Source organism: Stegodyphus dumicola, chromosome X1 (genome assembly GCF_044657685.1).
Source record: "Stegodyphus dumicola isolate Sdum_Otavi_A_Nest chromosome X1, ASM4465768v1".
NCBI classification, from domain to species: domain Eukaryota; kingdom Metazoa; phylum Arthropoda; class Arachnida; order Araneae; family Eresidae; genus Stegodyphus; species Stegodyphus dumicola.
In genome coordinates, this window is record NC_140780.1 from 260,843,310 (window position 1) to 260,859,319 (window position 16,010).

At 39.9% G+C, this 16,010-nt stretch overlaps 1 protein-coding gene across 2 annotated transcripts in view; it reads left to right on the top strand.

Annotated features, from left to right (window-relative positions):
- The window catches only part of LOC118206137 (inverted formin-2-like), a 290,618-nt gene that overhangs the window by 51,991 nt on the left and 222,617 nt on the right, over window positions 1–16,010 (top strand). The window contains exon 2 of one of the 2 annotated variants that reach the window (XM_085807614.1): window positions 2,198–2,313. The exons of the other annotated variant lie outside the window; for it this stretch is intronic. Coding sequence (XP_085663740.1) covers window positions 2,198–2,313 — 116 coding nt within the window. The remainder of the gene's footprint in view (window positions 1–2,197; window positions 2,314–16,010) is intronic. 2 annotated transcript variants of the gene reach the window in all.

The window sequence follows — 16,010 nt, forward strand, 5'->3', positions numbered from 1 at the left end:
ATAAAAAGTTTGACATAAGTTAGACTCGTTGAGGTTTTTGAGATTGTGAGTCCGTTCGATTATTTGGCTCTGTCTACTGTGTACAGAAATATTTTTAATTAGAAGCTGCTTATAGATGCAAGAAATAATTGTCAACGCGAATGTAAATAGCTGAAATATGTCGACCTTTTTCGAGGATTTTGCTCTGTTAGTTTATAAGGTATTTCTCCCACCTTCTTACCGGGCCTTCGTGTTGTAGTGGTTCTGCACGCTGGCCCCGTATGCCAGAGGTCCGTGGTTAGATTCCCGACGAAGGCGATTGCTCATTTTTCATCTTGCCTGCTTCCAAAATATTACCTAATGTCTTTACAAGTTTTTACGTCTACACACATAACGACACACATAAAACACGCATAACGACTCGATCTGTATTCTTTATTCTGTATGGATTGCACAGAGGAATTATAGCTTTCATCTCGGGATGAGCAACACAGACAATGGTGGAAGGGCAAAAAACTGTCATGGAAATATTTCAGGAGAGCAAAAACTGGACGATAATACAGTCTGTAAAAAATTTTTTTATGTAAATAACAAGGAAACTCAAATATGTTAGCTCATTTTTTATAATTTAGCAACCAAACCAAGTCAATTAAACCAGAGATTATACATGATTTGAAAAATGATTTGCTAGTAAAATTTTTCTAAACATAAGCTCCCCCCCACACACACACATTTAAAACAAAGTAAGAATAGAAGTTTTATTTTTATAAAGTAAACGGTATTTCTATTCATTGCCCATATATATAACCTAATAAACCATCAAAAATTAGATAAAACCTAGACATCTGCATAGAGGATTTTGACAACTAATTGGGAGATCCTGCAATTTGATCTCTATTAAATATACATACACTGTATCAGTTAAGTTAAAACTGCTGATATATAAAGGTACATATTTGTAACTGATGCATGTTCCAAAAAATTTGCGCATTTCACGTTTCAACAAATTAAGATTTAGTGTTAAAACCGTTGAAGCATATCACAATATTTTCAGTTTTAGAAAACTGTTTTTAAAACTTCAAATAGCAGCAAAAGAATTCTTGAAACTGATGTCGATAAATATAGTTAATTCTGCACGGTTTCTCAAATAAATAATAGAAAAAATTCCTCCTTCATAAAATGGCATTTTGCAACATTTACAGAATATCGTAATTCAGAACTTTGAGTTATTCTTAAAATCTGTTTTAGCACTTTTTATTTTGGAGATTCTCCCGTTTGTGTTACATTTAACTAACCTGCGATGAACGAATAAAAAGTCAATTATGAGACTGGTTGTTATTTCGACAAATTATCGCAGCGGAAAGTTTAGATTTTGTTTCACATTGCCCACTGAATAGGCAATTAAATTTATTTACACCCTGCGATGATAAATTAGTACACACAAACATATATTTTTCTCAAAAAGCTTGGATTGACTCAAAGTTCGGTTTAGCTGTGTCAACTAGTAAAGTTATTTATTAAGTTATTTTTAAGGTGAAAATCTATGCGTAAAATTTTCCGACTTTAGAGAACTGTAGCATTTTTGCAAATTATTTAATAAAGTCTAAATTGAAATCCGAATAAAAAAATTAGGAGTTAAAGTTAATGCCGTTTTAAAATAATGCATTTATTATTTGCAATATTGTAAAGCTATGTCGATATATTTTTGAAGTAAAAAAATGATGCTTAGATATTACGCACTGTTTTGGAAAGGAATAGTGTTAAGTTCACAGTTAGTCAAAGGCTCAAACGCTACTACAGCCATCTAACAAATCAGCGATAATTCCTTGTTAATTTCGCATAAAATGATAAAGACCTAGACTCCCGGTTAGTATTTGAACCCAGAAATTTCTTGTTTGGGATGTGGAAATGTTCTTACCGACTTCGGATATTTAAGGATGAAACGCGGAAACGCGATCTTATAATGGCGCACCTGTTGGCTCTAAATTCCATAATATGTCAAGCTCTTCCCATAATATTCAATGAATGTTTTTCTCGAGAGCAATATCAGAGATTCGTTGAGTTTCATGTGGTGTTAATGACCATATCCTTAATGAGGGTCGTATGTCTTTATTATTCAGCATTTAAAATTGCTTGCTCATGAGGACTTTTTTGTGTGTCTTTGAGTAAAATTCTGTTTTATACTACCTGTTTAGAAAGTACATATATATCTTTTCAGTTCTGTGCTCTCAAAACCCTTTAGTAAAGAAGCAGTTATTCGAACTGCTATCAAGTCTCTGCATTTTCTCGGAAGAAGGACACCATTTAACACTTGACATCTTGGAATATTATAGGGTAAGTACACAAATTTATAATTGCGTTTTTTAATAATATTCTTAGTTTTTAGCTTTAGCCGTTACATATGAGCCACTTAAGTGCAGTCTACCATTCTACCTTTTAGAATAAACTAAGACTAACCCGTGCAGATGAATTTATTTATTAAAGGTCCACGCAGTGAGAGATATATTGAAATTTTTTTATCTTTTTCCACCAAAATAAATTCCCTGCTCGTTTTCCTTGTAATAACTTTGCTTTGGTAAAATGCTTCTAAGTGAGAACAGTTGCCCTGCTGTCATCAAATCGGTGAGTGAGATTGCTAAGCCTTCGCACTCTGTTAGTTCAACTAGTAGGACATCCGTGATATTCTCTCCAATAGCTCCATTAATGTTGTTTTGCAGTAAGTTGATTTTAATTTGTCACCACAGCACCACGCGTGCAGCCTTGCTGATGAGAAATACAGAGCGTATCTTTTTTTTAACGGACGAGTCGAATCTTCTCTGATTTTCTCGGTTCCCGGCATGTTTTAACGAGAATTAAATAAACATGCATTTATGAATTTAAGGCGTTGCAGTTTTATTAAATTAACTCCTTTATTATGAATAAGTTCACAAAAACAAAGCGGAGTGTAATATATCACTTGTTTATTTTACATAACTCTTTGAAATAGAAGGAATGCCGCCCACGTGACGACACAGCTCACATCACTCCAAGCACAGTAGCAATTAATAAAAAACAAAAAAGAAAAGAATACAAATCACATAAATTATGAGTTGAAAGTTCGTTACCATAGCAACCAGAATTGAATCATCAGGCGGCAACGCCATCTAATGTTGCAAAGACACACTAGTAAATCGTTTGGTAAGAAAAAAATACTAAACATAGCCCCCGGCCTTGAAGCCTTCTAAGGGTTCAAAAAAGACAAATAGTTAAAGCATACATAATAACATTAACAAACAAAAAAAATTAATTGAAAATATAACTAAAATTAAAGTTCAGTAATATGAAAAAAATCAATAGTTCATAGTTCATATTAGTCATGATTGGGGATAAGACAGAATTTAGTAACAGCTCGTTTGAAATCACCAGCGGCTGTATGGATTGTAGCCACTCGAACTTTTTTATCACTACCTGGATGAATTAAGGCAATTCTTCCAATTTTCCATTGGTTTGGAGAGAGTTGTTCGTTTTTGATCAGAACTAAATCACCACATTTTAGATTTGGAGACGCACGAAACCACTTAGCACGTTGTTGAAGTGTTGTTAAATATTCTGCACACCATCGTTTCCAAAAATGTTGCACAGTCTGTTGAACTAGAGACCAACGTTTGAGCAAGTCGTGAAGATTTCACATCACTCAAGTCAGATTCCGGAATGGCAAGCAAAGGGGCTCCAATCAGAAAATGACCTGGAGTCAATGCACTAAAGTCGTTTGGATCACTAGACATCGCACAAAGAGGACGGGAATTCATACACGTTTCCACTTGTGTAAGCACTGTTAAAAATTCCTCGTAAGTTAGAAGTGTGGATCCTAATACTCGTTTAAGATGAAATTTCATGGATTTCACATTAGATTCCCACAAGCCACCGTAGTGAGGAGATGTCGGAGGATTAAATAACCAAGTTATACCTTCTAAGGTAATGTAGTCACATAATTCACTGCTTTTCTCAATGCGAGCTGCATTTTTATAAATCTCCTTCAGTTCCTTACTAGCACCTTTGAAGTTAGTAGCACAGTCACTCGAAATTTTAGATGGTTTGCCTCGTCGGGCGATAAATCTTTTTAGAGCTGCTAAAAACGATGAAGTTGATAGATCACTGACTAACTCCAAGTGTACAGCTTTTGTTGAGAAACACACAAAAATGGATGCGTAACACTTGAAAGTTTTTGTTCTTCTCCCAACTTGGGACTTAATAGAATATGGACCAGCATAATTAACACCGGTGACTGCAAAAGGTCTTAATGGTTGAACTCTGGGCGAGGGTAAATCACCCATTATCTGGGTCACAGTCTTGCCTCGATTTCTAATACAAGGAATACATCTGTGAATAATCTTTCTCACTACGCTTCTCACCGAAAGAATCCAAAACTGCATTCGTAAAGTGCTTATTAATAACTCTTGACTAGCATGCAAATAATTGACATGGTAATGAGTTACGATGAGATTAGTGACATGTCCTTCCTTTGGAAGCAAAATAGGATGTTTGCTATTTTCAGGAATGTTTGCATTTTTTAAGCGACCACCTACTCGAATGACGCCTTCTTCATCAAGGAAGGGAGTTAATTGTATTACTCGGCTGCTCACACCTTCTAATTCTCTCGATGTTTTTAAATAAGAGAGCTCTTGAGGAAAATATGTTTCTTGGACATTTTTTATCACTGTTTTTGTAGCAAATCGAAGCTCATCGGTTGTCAGAAAACCTCTCAAACGATTTTCGGAGAAGTTTCGACAGTTGTAAATAAATCTTAGGCATAATGCAACTATACGACGTAATTTTGTCCAAGATGAATACCGTTTAAAAATTTCATTTTCCTTTACCGCACAAAATACTGAAATGCAAGTTTTTCTTTCTTCTCTACAAACTCCTTCATAATCTACATCAGCAAGATGTTCACTGTCAGGACATGTTTCGTAATCTTGTGAATATAACCACGTAGGTCCAATGAACCATAGTTCACACTTCAGATATTCTGCTGGAAACATTCCTCTTGTACCTGAATAAGCTGGGTTCCGCTTTCCATTGATATGGTTCCACTTTACATTAGGAATGGTATTCTGAATTTTAGCAACGCGGTTTGCAACAAAGGGAACCCAACGGTATGGTTCTGCAGAAACCCAGGACAGTACAACAGTTGAATCTGTCCAGGCCAAAACTTTACGTATAGGAAAGTCTAAATGTTCTAACACTGATTTAAGCAAATTCACTAACAAAACTGCGGCGCATAACTCTAATCGAGGTAATGATTGCACTTTCAGAGGGGCAACTCTTGTTTTTGATGTTGTTTTACTGTAGTGTTTCTGAATAGTGTGAAACTTTCAGAGTAGATAAACTGGTACCTTTAGTTTTATTTTATTGTATCATTTTAAAATTTTGTCACTGGCAAAATGTCATATCTTGGCAAGGGTAGAAAGCAAGACCTCATAAATCTGTCCGTAGAATAAGGTCTAGAATTTTCCCCAAATGCAAAAATACAAGATCTTAAAAACCTCATTGTACAGAGCCCTCAGTATGACGAAAAATTCGTCGAGGCAACACTAGAGTCGATTATCGAAGCGCGAATCGAACAACATAGACTCGAAGAAGCCGAAAAGCGTAAACTTGAAAGGGAAAGGGAGAGAGAATTTGAATTAGAACGTCTAAGGTTGACAAACGCCAATAATGGCAGAGAAAATTCTCAAAATAATATTCCGAGATCTATGAGAGATTTGCAAAATTTAATGCAGAGACATAATCCCTAATCATCGGATATTTCGCTTTACTTAGCGATGTTTGAGCGTCAGGCTCGCAAAGCGAAGGTACAGGAAGGAGACTGGGTGTCACATTTGATGGCTCTATTGCCAATGGACATTGTTTCTATTATTCTACGAGAGCCGGAACAGGAGCTAGATAATTACTCCTACGTAAAGAAAATTCTTTTGCAGCGGTTTAAGTTGAACCCAGAAGCGTTTTGCGCCAAATTTGTTCAACACCAGCGTCGTGCGGGTAGTTTATATAAAGACTTTGCTTTTGAGTTAAAAAACTATCTAGATGAATGGTTAAACGCAGTAGACGTACGAGATTTCGATGCGCTAAAAGACTTAATGTTGACGGATCAAATTAAACGTCGAGTAAACAGCGAAATTCGCGAACACTTCGTGGATGAGTGGCCGAGTATAATATGTTCTGCCGAACTAGTGAAGAAATTAGACGAATATGAAGCAGTACGAAAGTCCGCAAAAAACCAACAGGTTTTACTAAAAATACCGAACAGGAATCAAATATCAAAGAAAGGAAAAAAGGAGAATTTTCCGATCGAGTACGTCGCCATGATAATGTTTCGAAAGAAAAAACTGCGGAGAAATGGAAGTCAAGTGTTTTCGAAAAACGGAGAATACCTAGATGTTATGAATGTAATTCAGATAGTCATCTCCGACCTCAGTGTCCTCGGTTAAAAAGACAAGAGGCCGCTGAAGCTGTAAACAAACTAGGCACTTCAGGATCTCCAGATACATGGCTAGCTCCCTATATGAGTATAGCAAGAGTAAATAATCGAGAAATGCCTGTACTCCGAGATACTGGCTCCACTGTCGATCTGATCGGATGGGACCAAGTAACACATCAGATGCTTCTAGGAGAGACAGTGTGGGTTAAGCAGCCGCTAGATTTACATTCCTTGTGTTTACCCTTGGCTCGAATTGAATTAGAGGGAGTTGAGTTGAGTTGAGTTGAGAGCAGAATCTGGACACCCGTGCGGCTTACTAAGACTATTCGGGTCTAGTCCAGGTTCCGCAACTATTCGGGGCAACACCTCATGGGGCCTATAAGGGCATACATTGGTCCTGTATACATGCTTACATAGTTACATAGTTCATAATATATGTTTACATAGTTACATAGTTCATAGTACATGCTTATATACAAGTAGTTCAGAATACATAGATCTTTCATAATACTTGCTTACATAGTTCATACATATACATGCTTACATACGTAGTTCATACATATACATGCTTACATACGTAGTTCATACATATACATGCTTACATAGTTCATAATATATTGAGCTTGTTACATAATAATTTTCATTGGTCATAGTACATACATGTTTCATAATATATACAGTGGGCCGTAATACATACATGTTTCATAATATATACAATAAAAATTAATAATAATAATAATAATAATAAATTTAAAAAAAAGATAGAAGAGAGAGAGAAAGAGATAGAGAAGAGAGATTGACAGGGAACTACTCCACACTGCACAAATCTGTTCCCAATCCTCCAGTTTCTGCATTATCTTGCATATTTTGATGCGAAATGCTGGCTGTTTGATCAGATAACGCTTATGAGAAGTTGCCTGTTCCGGAAGCTGCACATGCCACTGTGCGGTTAGAGGGCATTGGGTCAAGTAATGGTCTGGTATACCAATGCCTCCACAGACACAACTTTCGGTATTTGCAATTCCTCTCTCATAGTAATAGGAGGGGAAAGGCCCGTGCCCCGTCACAAATCTCGTTATTTGTGGGGATGACTCGAGACGATCGAGCGAAACTTTATGGTAATATTCATAGGTCTTCCTGCTTTGTTCGGTAGAGTCCCATTCCCATTGCCACTGGTGCTGAGCTGCTGTCCTTGTCACTTTTTTAAGGTGAGACCACGGGAGTTTGGTAATTACGCATTGTGCATCTATATTGCGAGCTGCTTCTTTTGCTAGCCTGTCGGCTTCCTCATTACCTTGAATGCCGGCATGTGCCTTTATCCAAGATATGAGGATATTCATTGTCGACGAACGCTCCTTCAGCGTGTCCTGAATCTCCGCTATGATAGGAGAAGGATGTCTGGGATTTCGTAAGGCATATATGACCGAGAGGCTGTCTGTAAGAATATTAACAGTGGATCCTACTGGGGGGCTTGTTAACTCGATAGCTTTGCGAATCGCAATTGCTTCAACCTGGAAAACTGAATTATTCTGTCCCATATGACCTTTCCATGTTATCAGCGTTTCCTTGTTCTTAGTTACTATAAGGCCACAGCCTACTTGTCCGTCAACTTTTGAACCATCCGTATAAACATAATATTGATCCTTTATGTCAGAGTCATCTTTCCATGATGTGTGGGCCGAGACTTCTTTTCCGTAGTTAGACGAATGGATGACATTTACTGGCCTTATTTTTTCATGGAGGCTGTGCTGAGAGGTGGTGTGTGTTACAACCTCTTTCCCATGGTGTGAAGGATGAGTTGCATTCATGAGACGTTTTGTTTCATACTCCTCCGGATCATAGCATAGCGGTCCAAAAGTAGTGCAGAGATGTAATTGGAGAACAGTCGTTACTGCTGCTTCTTGTGCTGCTCTAATATGTAATGGCAAAAGTCCCGCCAGTATTGTGGCTGCCGCTGTCGATGTTGTACGGTATCCTTTTGTAATAGCCAGAGCCAAGGGGCGTTGTATACTACTGAGCAATTTCCTTTTCCTTTCGTTCATTGGAGTTGCCCAGATTGCCGCTCCATAGAGGGCTATTTTTTCCACGACGGACTGATAGAGGATTTTTAGGATATGTGGTCTAAGGCCCCAGTCTGAGCCTTGAAGCCTCCTTAAGGTATTTGCAATTGCGTGTGTCCTCGCGCGGACTGCTCTGAGATGAGGCAGCCAGGAGAGCTTTTCATCGATTATAAGCCCCAGCAGTTTTAGTTCCCGAGTTCGTTTGATTGTACGGCCCTTTAGTTTCAAAACTGGATTTCTTGCAAGAGTTTGACCTGGTTTGTGTACGATCAAATACTTTGACTTTTGCTCCGAGATGGTGAGTTTCTTGCCTTCACAGAGCCGTACAAATTGTGCTATGGTCTCATTACTGTTACTTTCCAGCTGGTCTCTCGATTTGCCTCTGATGATAAATGTCGCGTCATCAGCAAAAGCAATCACCTTTGTGTGGGTTGGCCACAGTGCTTTGAGAATGGAATTAAAAGTTGCATTCCATAGGTCAGGACCTGCACATGAACCCTGAGGGCAGCCCCTGGTCTGCTTTCTCTCAACAACTCCTCCGTCATGCACTGCTACAAGAGTGCGATCAGAGAGATAACTTTCGCACACTTGCAGCAGATTATCAGGGATCTGAGCGTCGTGAAGTGCTTCCAGGATTGCTGGCCACCACAGGGAATCGAACGCACTTTTCAGATCCAGACTGAGTACGGCTACATGGTTGTTAGAGTCATACGCGTCATAGATTCCCTTTTGTATGGCACTAAGAGCTTGGATAGTTGAGCGCTGCTCTCGGAAACCATACTGAGAGTCCGTGATCTCACCCTTAATCTCCAAGTAGTGCTTTATTCTCTGAACTAAAAGTTTCTCATAAATTTTCCCTATGGCGGGCAGGAGACAGATGGGCCGGAATGAGGCCGGATCGTTCGGGTCCTTTTCTTTCTTTTGGAAAAGAATAACTTGCCCTGTCTTAAAGGGCTTGGGAAAATAACGCAGTTGGAGCAATTTATTGTAAAAATTTTTAAGAAACGTTGGTTTTGCCTGATGCATCGCCTTGACAATGTTGTAGTCTAACGAATCGGGCCCTGGGGCTTTGTTTCTCGGTAGAGTTCGCAAAACAGCGCAGACTTCAGGCTGCGTGAATGGCACGTCATCTTCTGTTGTGGAGTGTAGAAGATAAGCTGGATGTTCTGGATTGGAAGCATCCAATGTATTGTCGTCTTGAAAGATTGCATCAAGAATCTTGGTGAGTGTTGCCGCGATAGTGCTCCTGTATAGTGCTATGTAGACCTTGTGAATTGGAGGGGCAAAGACCTTATTCGTTGCAATTTTATGCAATACCCCATAGGGATTTTTATTGTTTGTGCAAAACGCTCTCCAGCTGTACAACTTGGCTTCTAGAATGGCCTTTTTATACTGGGCTTGTGCTTTTTTGTAGATAATACTTAGTTCTTCTCGGCGTTCTGATTTATGCTCCGACTTCATCTTTCTGCGAAGAGCTCGGGTCTTACTCCTTTGTATCCTGAGGCTTTTAGTCCACCAGTTGGCAACATAGTGTACCTTTGGAGATTTGATCTGGAAAGTAGAATCACAAATGGCCTGAAGCTCTTTAATTAGGATACTAGTGAAGTTATCAACATCATCTGTATTGTGGCAGTGTTCTAAATCTTGTTCTGCACGTGTAAGTGTACTGCGGGCCTTTGGCTGAAGAGCTTTAGCGTGCTTCGCTTGAGTTTGTACCTCTTGATTGAGAATTTTTTATTATGGTGTCCTATGCTGTACGTAATGTATTTATGGTCCGAGTTAGACGGGGTATCATCAAACATCCAGGAATGCAATTTTGATGCAAAGGCCGCTGTTGTTAAGGTTAAATCTGGCCAACCCTGTCCGTGAATTGTTTCATATGTGGGTTGACTGCCTGGAACATTATGTAGGACGAGATCATTACAGGCAATGAAGTCCTCTACCTGTCGCCCTCGAGCATCAGTATCTGAGTAACCCCACAGTTCCGAGTGGGCGTTGAAATCACCCGCTAGTAGATGGTGTGCTTTTGGATATGCTTTCAGGATTTCTTGTTGCTGATCAAGTGAGGCTTGCACGTCTGCTGTAGGAGGAATATAAACGTTAGTAATTAGTAGGTTCACAGTTAGTAATTAGTTAGTAATTAGTAGTGCACAATACAAAATTGCTATAGCGATTATGTCTCTTGAACATCTGATTACATTGGGAGACCATCTTTGGCGGCAGCAAATGGTGGCGACTCTGGGTTCGTCAGTAGCATTGACTACTGTCCATGAAAGTGGGAAGTTGATGATTCTATTGCCATGCTGATAAGGTTCCTGAATGAGTATGAAGTCAATTTCATGCTCCATTACGAATTGTGTGAGTCGGGCCGTTGCTGCTCGTGCTCTTTGCAAGTTTATTTGCACAAATTTGACACCAACAATATCCGTGATCAGCTCATTCAGGTTCCCGTTGCTCAGTGCAGCAGGGTGGGAGTTTTGGAGCGTATCATAACTTGATTGAGGTAAAAAGGTTTCTTCATCAGGAATGGGTACTCGGCCTGCCCCATTAGTATGCCGTGATGTTACGGATGTAACTTGCAGCTCGTTGGTATTCCGGACATTGCGGTGAGTAGGCAGGATGCCTGAAATCATATTTGGAGCCGTGTCTGTGATTTGAGTCACTGCAGTTGATGCAGATAGGCTGCTGTGAGTGACATTCTCGTACACTATGGTTGTCTCCGCAGAAGGAGCAGTAGCTACTTTTGCTTTTACAGACATCTTGGATATGTCCCAGCTGTTGACATTTGAAACAGCGTCGTATTCCGAGGTATTCTGAAATGGTGTGCACATTCCACCCCGTGAACACTTTTTTGACTCTAATGATGGCTGCAAAACTGGAAGGCTCACATTCAAAGATCCACTTAAGTCTGTTAGACCTTCTCTCCTTGAGCTTAAAGAGTGTTCTAATCGCATTGTGTGAGACGTTTGCTGCGCTGCTGAGTTCAGCGATAATATCCTCTGGCGTGACTGACTCTGGTACGTTGTGAATGGCATATCGTGGTTTTCTTCTCTGCCTTCTATGCAGTTCGGCATGTACATTTGCATATTCCAGGTGTTTCTCGAGCCTGTTGACATCCTCTGTGGATTTGCAGAAGACCTCTAGCCCTCCTTCTTTGGTAGGCAATATTCTGGCAACTGTCACCTGAAGTTTCGAAATCGGAGCTTTCTCTTGAAGTTCCTTTTTCAAGTCTGCTTGAGAGATATTGCCCTTTGGCTGTATAAATAAACTTGGCTTGCTAGACTCTCGTAATACGTCTGCAAAGGTTTTCTGTTGTATGTACTGAGGACAAGGAACGGGAAAAGCTGTTGAAGTGTCCAGGATGCTCCAGTCGTCGGTGTTAGTTGACACGTGCACAGCTGGTTCTTTAATCGTGTTCGTTCCAGCGTCAGCGAAAATCGACTGAACTGTGCAATCTGACCCGTGGAGTGCCAGACTCTTGAGTGCCTCAAGAGTAGACAGAAGTCGTACTCTCTCGTCCTGAGGAATAACAAATTTTCTACTTCTTTTCTGTTTTGCGATAGCAGTGCATTCGTTAATCAAAGTTGTAATTTTGCCCTCGTAAGTTATTTCATATGAGTAAGTTGGAGGTGCCCGCGATGCTGACTCCGACACTACTGAGGAGGATGATGAGGCAGGGGCTAAATCCTTTGCATTTGCATTTGTCATTGGTACAAGATAACGGGAAATAAACAGTGGGGTCGTAGGCACATAGAGGAGTCACAGAGTAATAAGTACAAAACTGAGTATCAAGGGTCCCTGAGTACGATGCTATAGTGAGTGAAACCGCAGGGAAACACAGAGAAATATACGGTCAACTTAATAATAACTAAAATGAGATATTACTAAAGCAGTGCGCATAAGGAGCACGTGGAAAACACTACAGAATCAAGTGCGTAAGAAAGCGTTACACACAGAAATACTTTTGGCATTAAAATCTGAATGTGCTGAGAGTTACTTAAAAACGTAAAATGTATTAAAATGTAAACTAATGCTAATTTTTACACCATAACAGTTCTAGGCAATAGTAACAAAGATAATACTCCTAGCCACAAAATCACTGAACGGAAGCATATAAAACAATCGTGAGGGAAGGATATGAGGATAATAAAACAGTTATAAATAGCATATAAAACAATCGTAATTGAAGGAAATGTGGACAATATAACAGATATAATAAAAACATGTGAAAGTTATTGCATAACCTTAATACGAACCAGAATTTCAGAGATTAAGAATTATATAACACATTTGTGAGAGTTATTACAAATCATAAACACAGTGCACAATACAAAGGATTTACACACAGAGATATAAAACTAACAGTAATATTAATAGTTATTAATATTAGAATAGGTACTCATAAAGCAACGGTAAAATTAAAAAAAATTTAAAAATAATAATAATAATAATAAATAACTAACAATTAACAATAAGAGAAACATCCACGTTACAGTGGGATAGTGGGAATGATAAGTCCATAGATAAAGTCGCTAGAATGTCAATAGTAAACAACAGAAACGTATCAAAAGGGACACTGGAGGCGAGCTACGCTCAAAACAGCAAAGTACTAAACGTAAACAAACACACGTGCAGGGCGACAGTCCACACTCCACTAGACTAGACGCGCATGCGCTCTAGAAGGGTGACAGGAAGTCGTCAGACAACCGCGATAAGTGACCTGTCCTGCTGGTCCGACCCTGCGCCCCTACGACGAAAAATCAAGTCGGGTCTGTGGTGCTGTGGAAAGTGCAAGGTCACACAGAAGACATGTAATTAAAACAGATGATACTCAGCTACTAATTGTGCTATTAAAACAAGTGAGGTATCAAATTAAAGACAATTTTATGGCCTACCTTGCTGTCCAGGAATGGCACCGATATTACAACTCAGGCCGGAGATGCAGGTGTATTAATCCAAAAATTAGCACTAAAACATCACAGAATTAACACACTGTTGTAAATTGCACAAACACTTCACATACACGGCAGCAGTATCGTTGAAAAGAGCAGGTCTTTCACTTTTCGATGGTACTTAGATTGAAGTTGGATGCCTATTAGATTCGGAGATATCGCTTTGGAAGTAAACACTGCAAATCCGCACTTCGCTCCAAAATCCGCATTCCACAGTAAGGGTCGGAGGTCACGAGACAAACAATGACTCCCCTTTTAATATGCTTGAAATTAAGGCACTAATAGGCGGATTCTCATAATTTTTATATCAAAATGCGCAGCTTGTGAGGAGCTAGCCGATGATATTATTTTCGCTGTGATGCAATTATTATATCCTAGGGAAAAAACAGTAAAAACGGGAGCTCGCGAAAACACATCGTCGCCCTTTTCACCTCGAGGGGAGAGCCGCACAGTTACACAGAGGTTGGACCAAAAAAATATTATTAGAGGGAATTAGAGGGAGAGGACTTTGGGAAAGTCACTACTAAAGCCGCAGTGATTAGCTCCGACCTGAATCAAGAATATTATCTGCTGGGAAATCGAACAGCCCGATTGATAGAACAGAATAAAATGCAGCCCCATAAAATCAATGCTGTTATGACTCACAGTCAAACGGAAGCTTGCAGCAGGAAAGAAAATTCCCCTAGCCAAGGTCCAGAGAACAAAGAAGTTGAGCGCCCCGCGGGGCGAATGAATGACGAGGAGGAAGGTGAAATTTCCCCCGTTAGAAGGGTCAGCGCCGGATGCGCAGAAGGAGAAAACCACTTACCCCCCGGTCGAATGACGAGTCGATGAATACTCTATTAGGAGTGACAAAGGAAGATTTTATCAAGGCTCAAGACGAGTGCAATACCTTAAGCGATCTCCGAAGGCAGGCAGGTACAAGAACAAAGGACCGCTGGAAAACGAGAGTTTGTCCGAAAAGACGGTTTGTTTTTTCGAATTTCCGAAGATCACCATGGGAATAAAAGAAAACAGCTAATCATTCCTGAAAAGCTGCGGGAAAAGGTTAAGGTTTTGTGCCATGAAGGAACGGCTGCAGCACATTTAGGGGTTACGAAAACGAAAGATAAACTTTTAAGGTATTTTTATTGGCCAGGTTGCTTTAAAGAGATAGAAGAGCATGTTCGCACGTGTGACCCGTGTCAAAAGGTGGGAAAACCCGGAGAAAAGAAAAAGGCACCTATGAAATTAGTACCCATTATAACTGAGATTTTTTCTAAAATCAATATCGATGCTTGCGGACCCCTACCAGTCACTCCGGACGGAAATAAATATATCATAACTGCCATCTGTATGTCCTCCAAATATCCTGACGCAGTTCCCGTTGCAGATATCAGTTCCGTGACGGTAACGGACGCGTTGATGAAAATTTTTAGCAGAATGGGGTATCCCAAAGAGGTCCAATGTGATCAGGGAACTTCCTTCACGAGCAACCTAACAACCGAGTTTTTCACAAAATTTGGTATCAAAGTGACTCACAGCTCTGTTTATCACCCGCAGTCGAACCCCGTAGAGAGACTTCACCGCACAATCAAGAGACTCTTGCGAGTGCTGTGTTTAGAGGCCGGATCGGAGTGGGAGAAACATCTCCCATCTGTTCTGCTAGCATTGCGTACGGTTACACACGAAAGTATGGGATTTAGTCCCGCCGAATTAGTCCATGGTAAGAACCTAAGGACCCCAGAAACACTATTGTATGAACACTGGGTTGAGCCCCAAGAGGAGAATGTCACTGTTACGGATTATGTTCTCTCGTTAATAAATAGACTGAAAAGGTGCCAGGATCTAGCTTTTGAAAGGTTAGGAGAGTTGCAGGGAAAACGTAAACTCTGGTATGATAAGAAAGCAGTTAAGAGACAATTTAAAGAAGGGGACTGTGTGTTAGTCGTTGCCCCCTCGAAAGCAAATCGATTATCAGTTCAATGGTTCGGCCCTGGTATTATTGAGAGTCAACTCTCAGAGACTAATTACGTAGTGAAATTACCGGGAAAAAAAGAGCGTTCTCAGATATATCATGTTAATATGCTGAAGCCGTACCATCAGCGGCCGGAGACAATTAATCTACTATTGCAAGAGGTTGATGATAAAGGTTTAGAACCGGAAGTTGATATTCCATACTTCACTGCTGATCCAAATGTGTACGACTTTGAAGATATAACTCGGGAGAGTAAACTAGAAGAAAGGTTGAGTTCTGAACAGATAGCTCAGTTGCAGACTTTGCTAAATACATACATGTCAGTGTTCTCTAACGAACCTGGGATAACCGATTTAGTAGTTCACGACATTGAATTAATCAATAAACAGCCCGTGAGATAGAAGCCATACCGCACATCACCTAGGAGAAATGATATTTTAAAGTCAGAAATCCGGAAAATGCTGGATATGAAAATAATCGAAATCGGCGAATCGGATTACACCTCTCCTATGATTTTGGTGGAGGCTCCGAACAAAGACCCCCGGCCTTGTATTGATTACAGACGTCTGAATCAAGTAATTAGGACCGAATTTTTCCCGTTA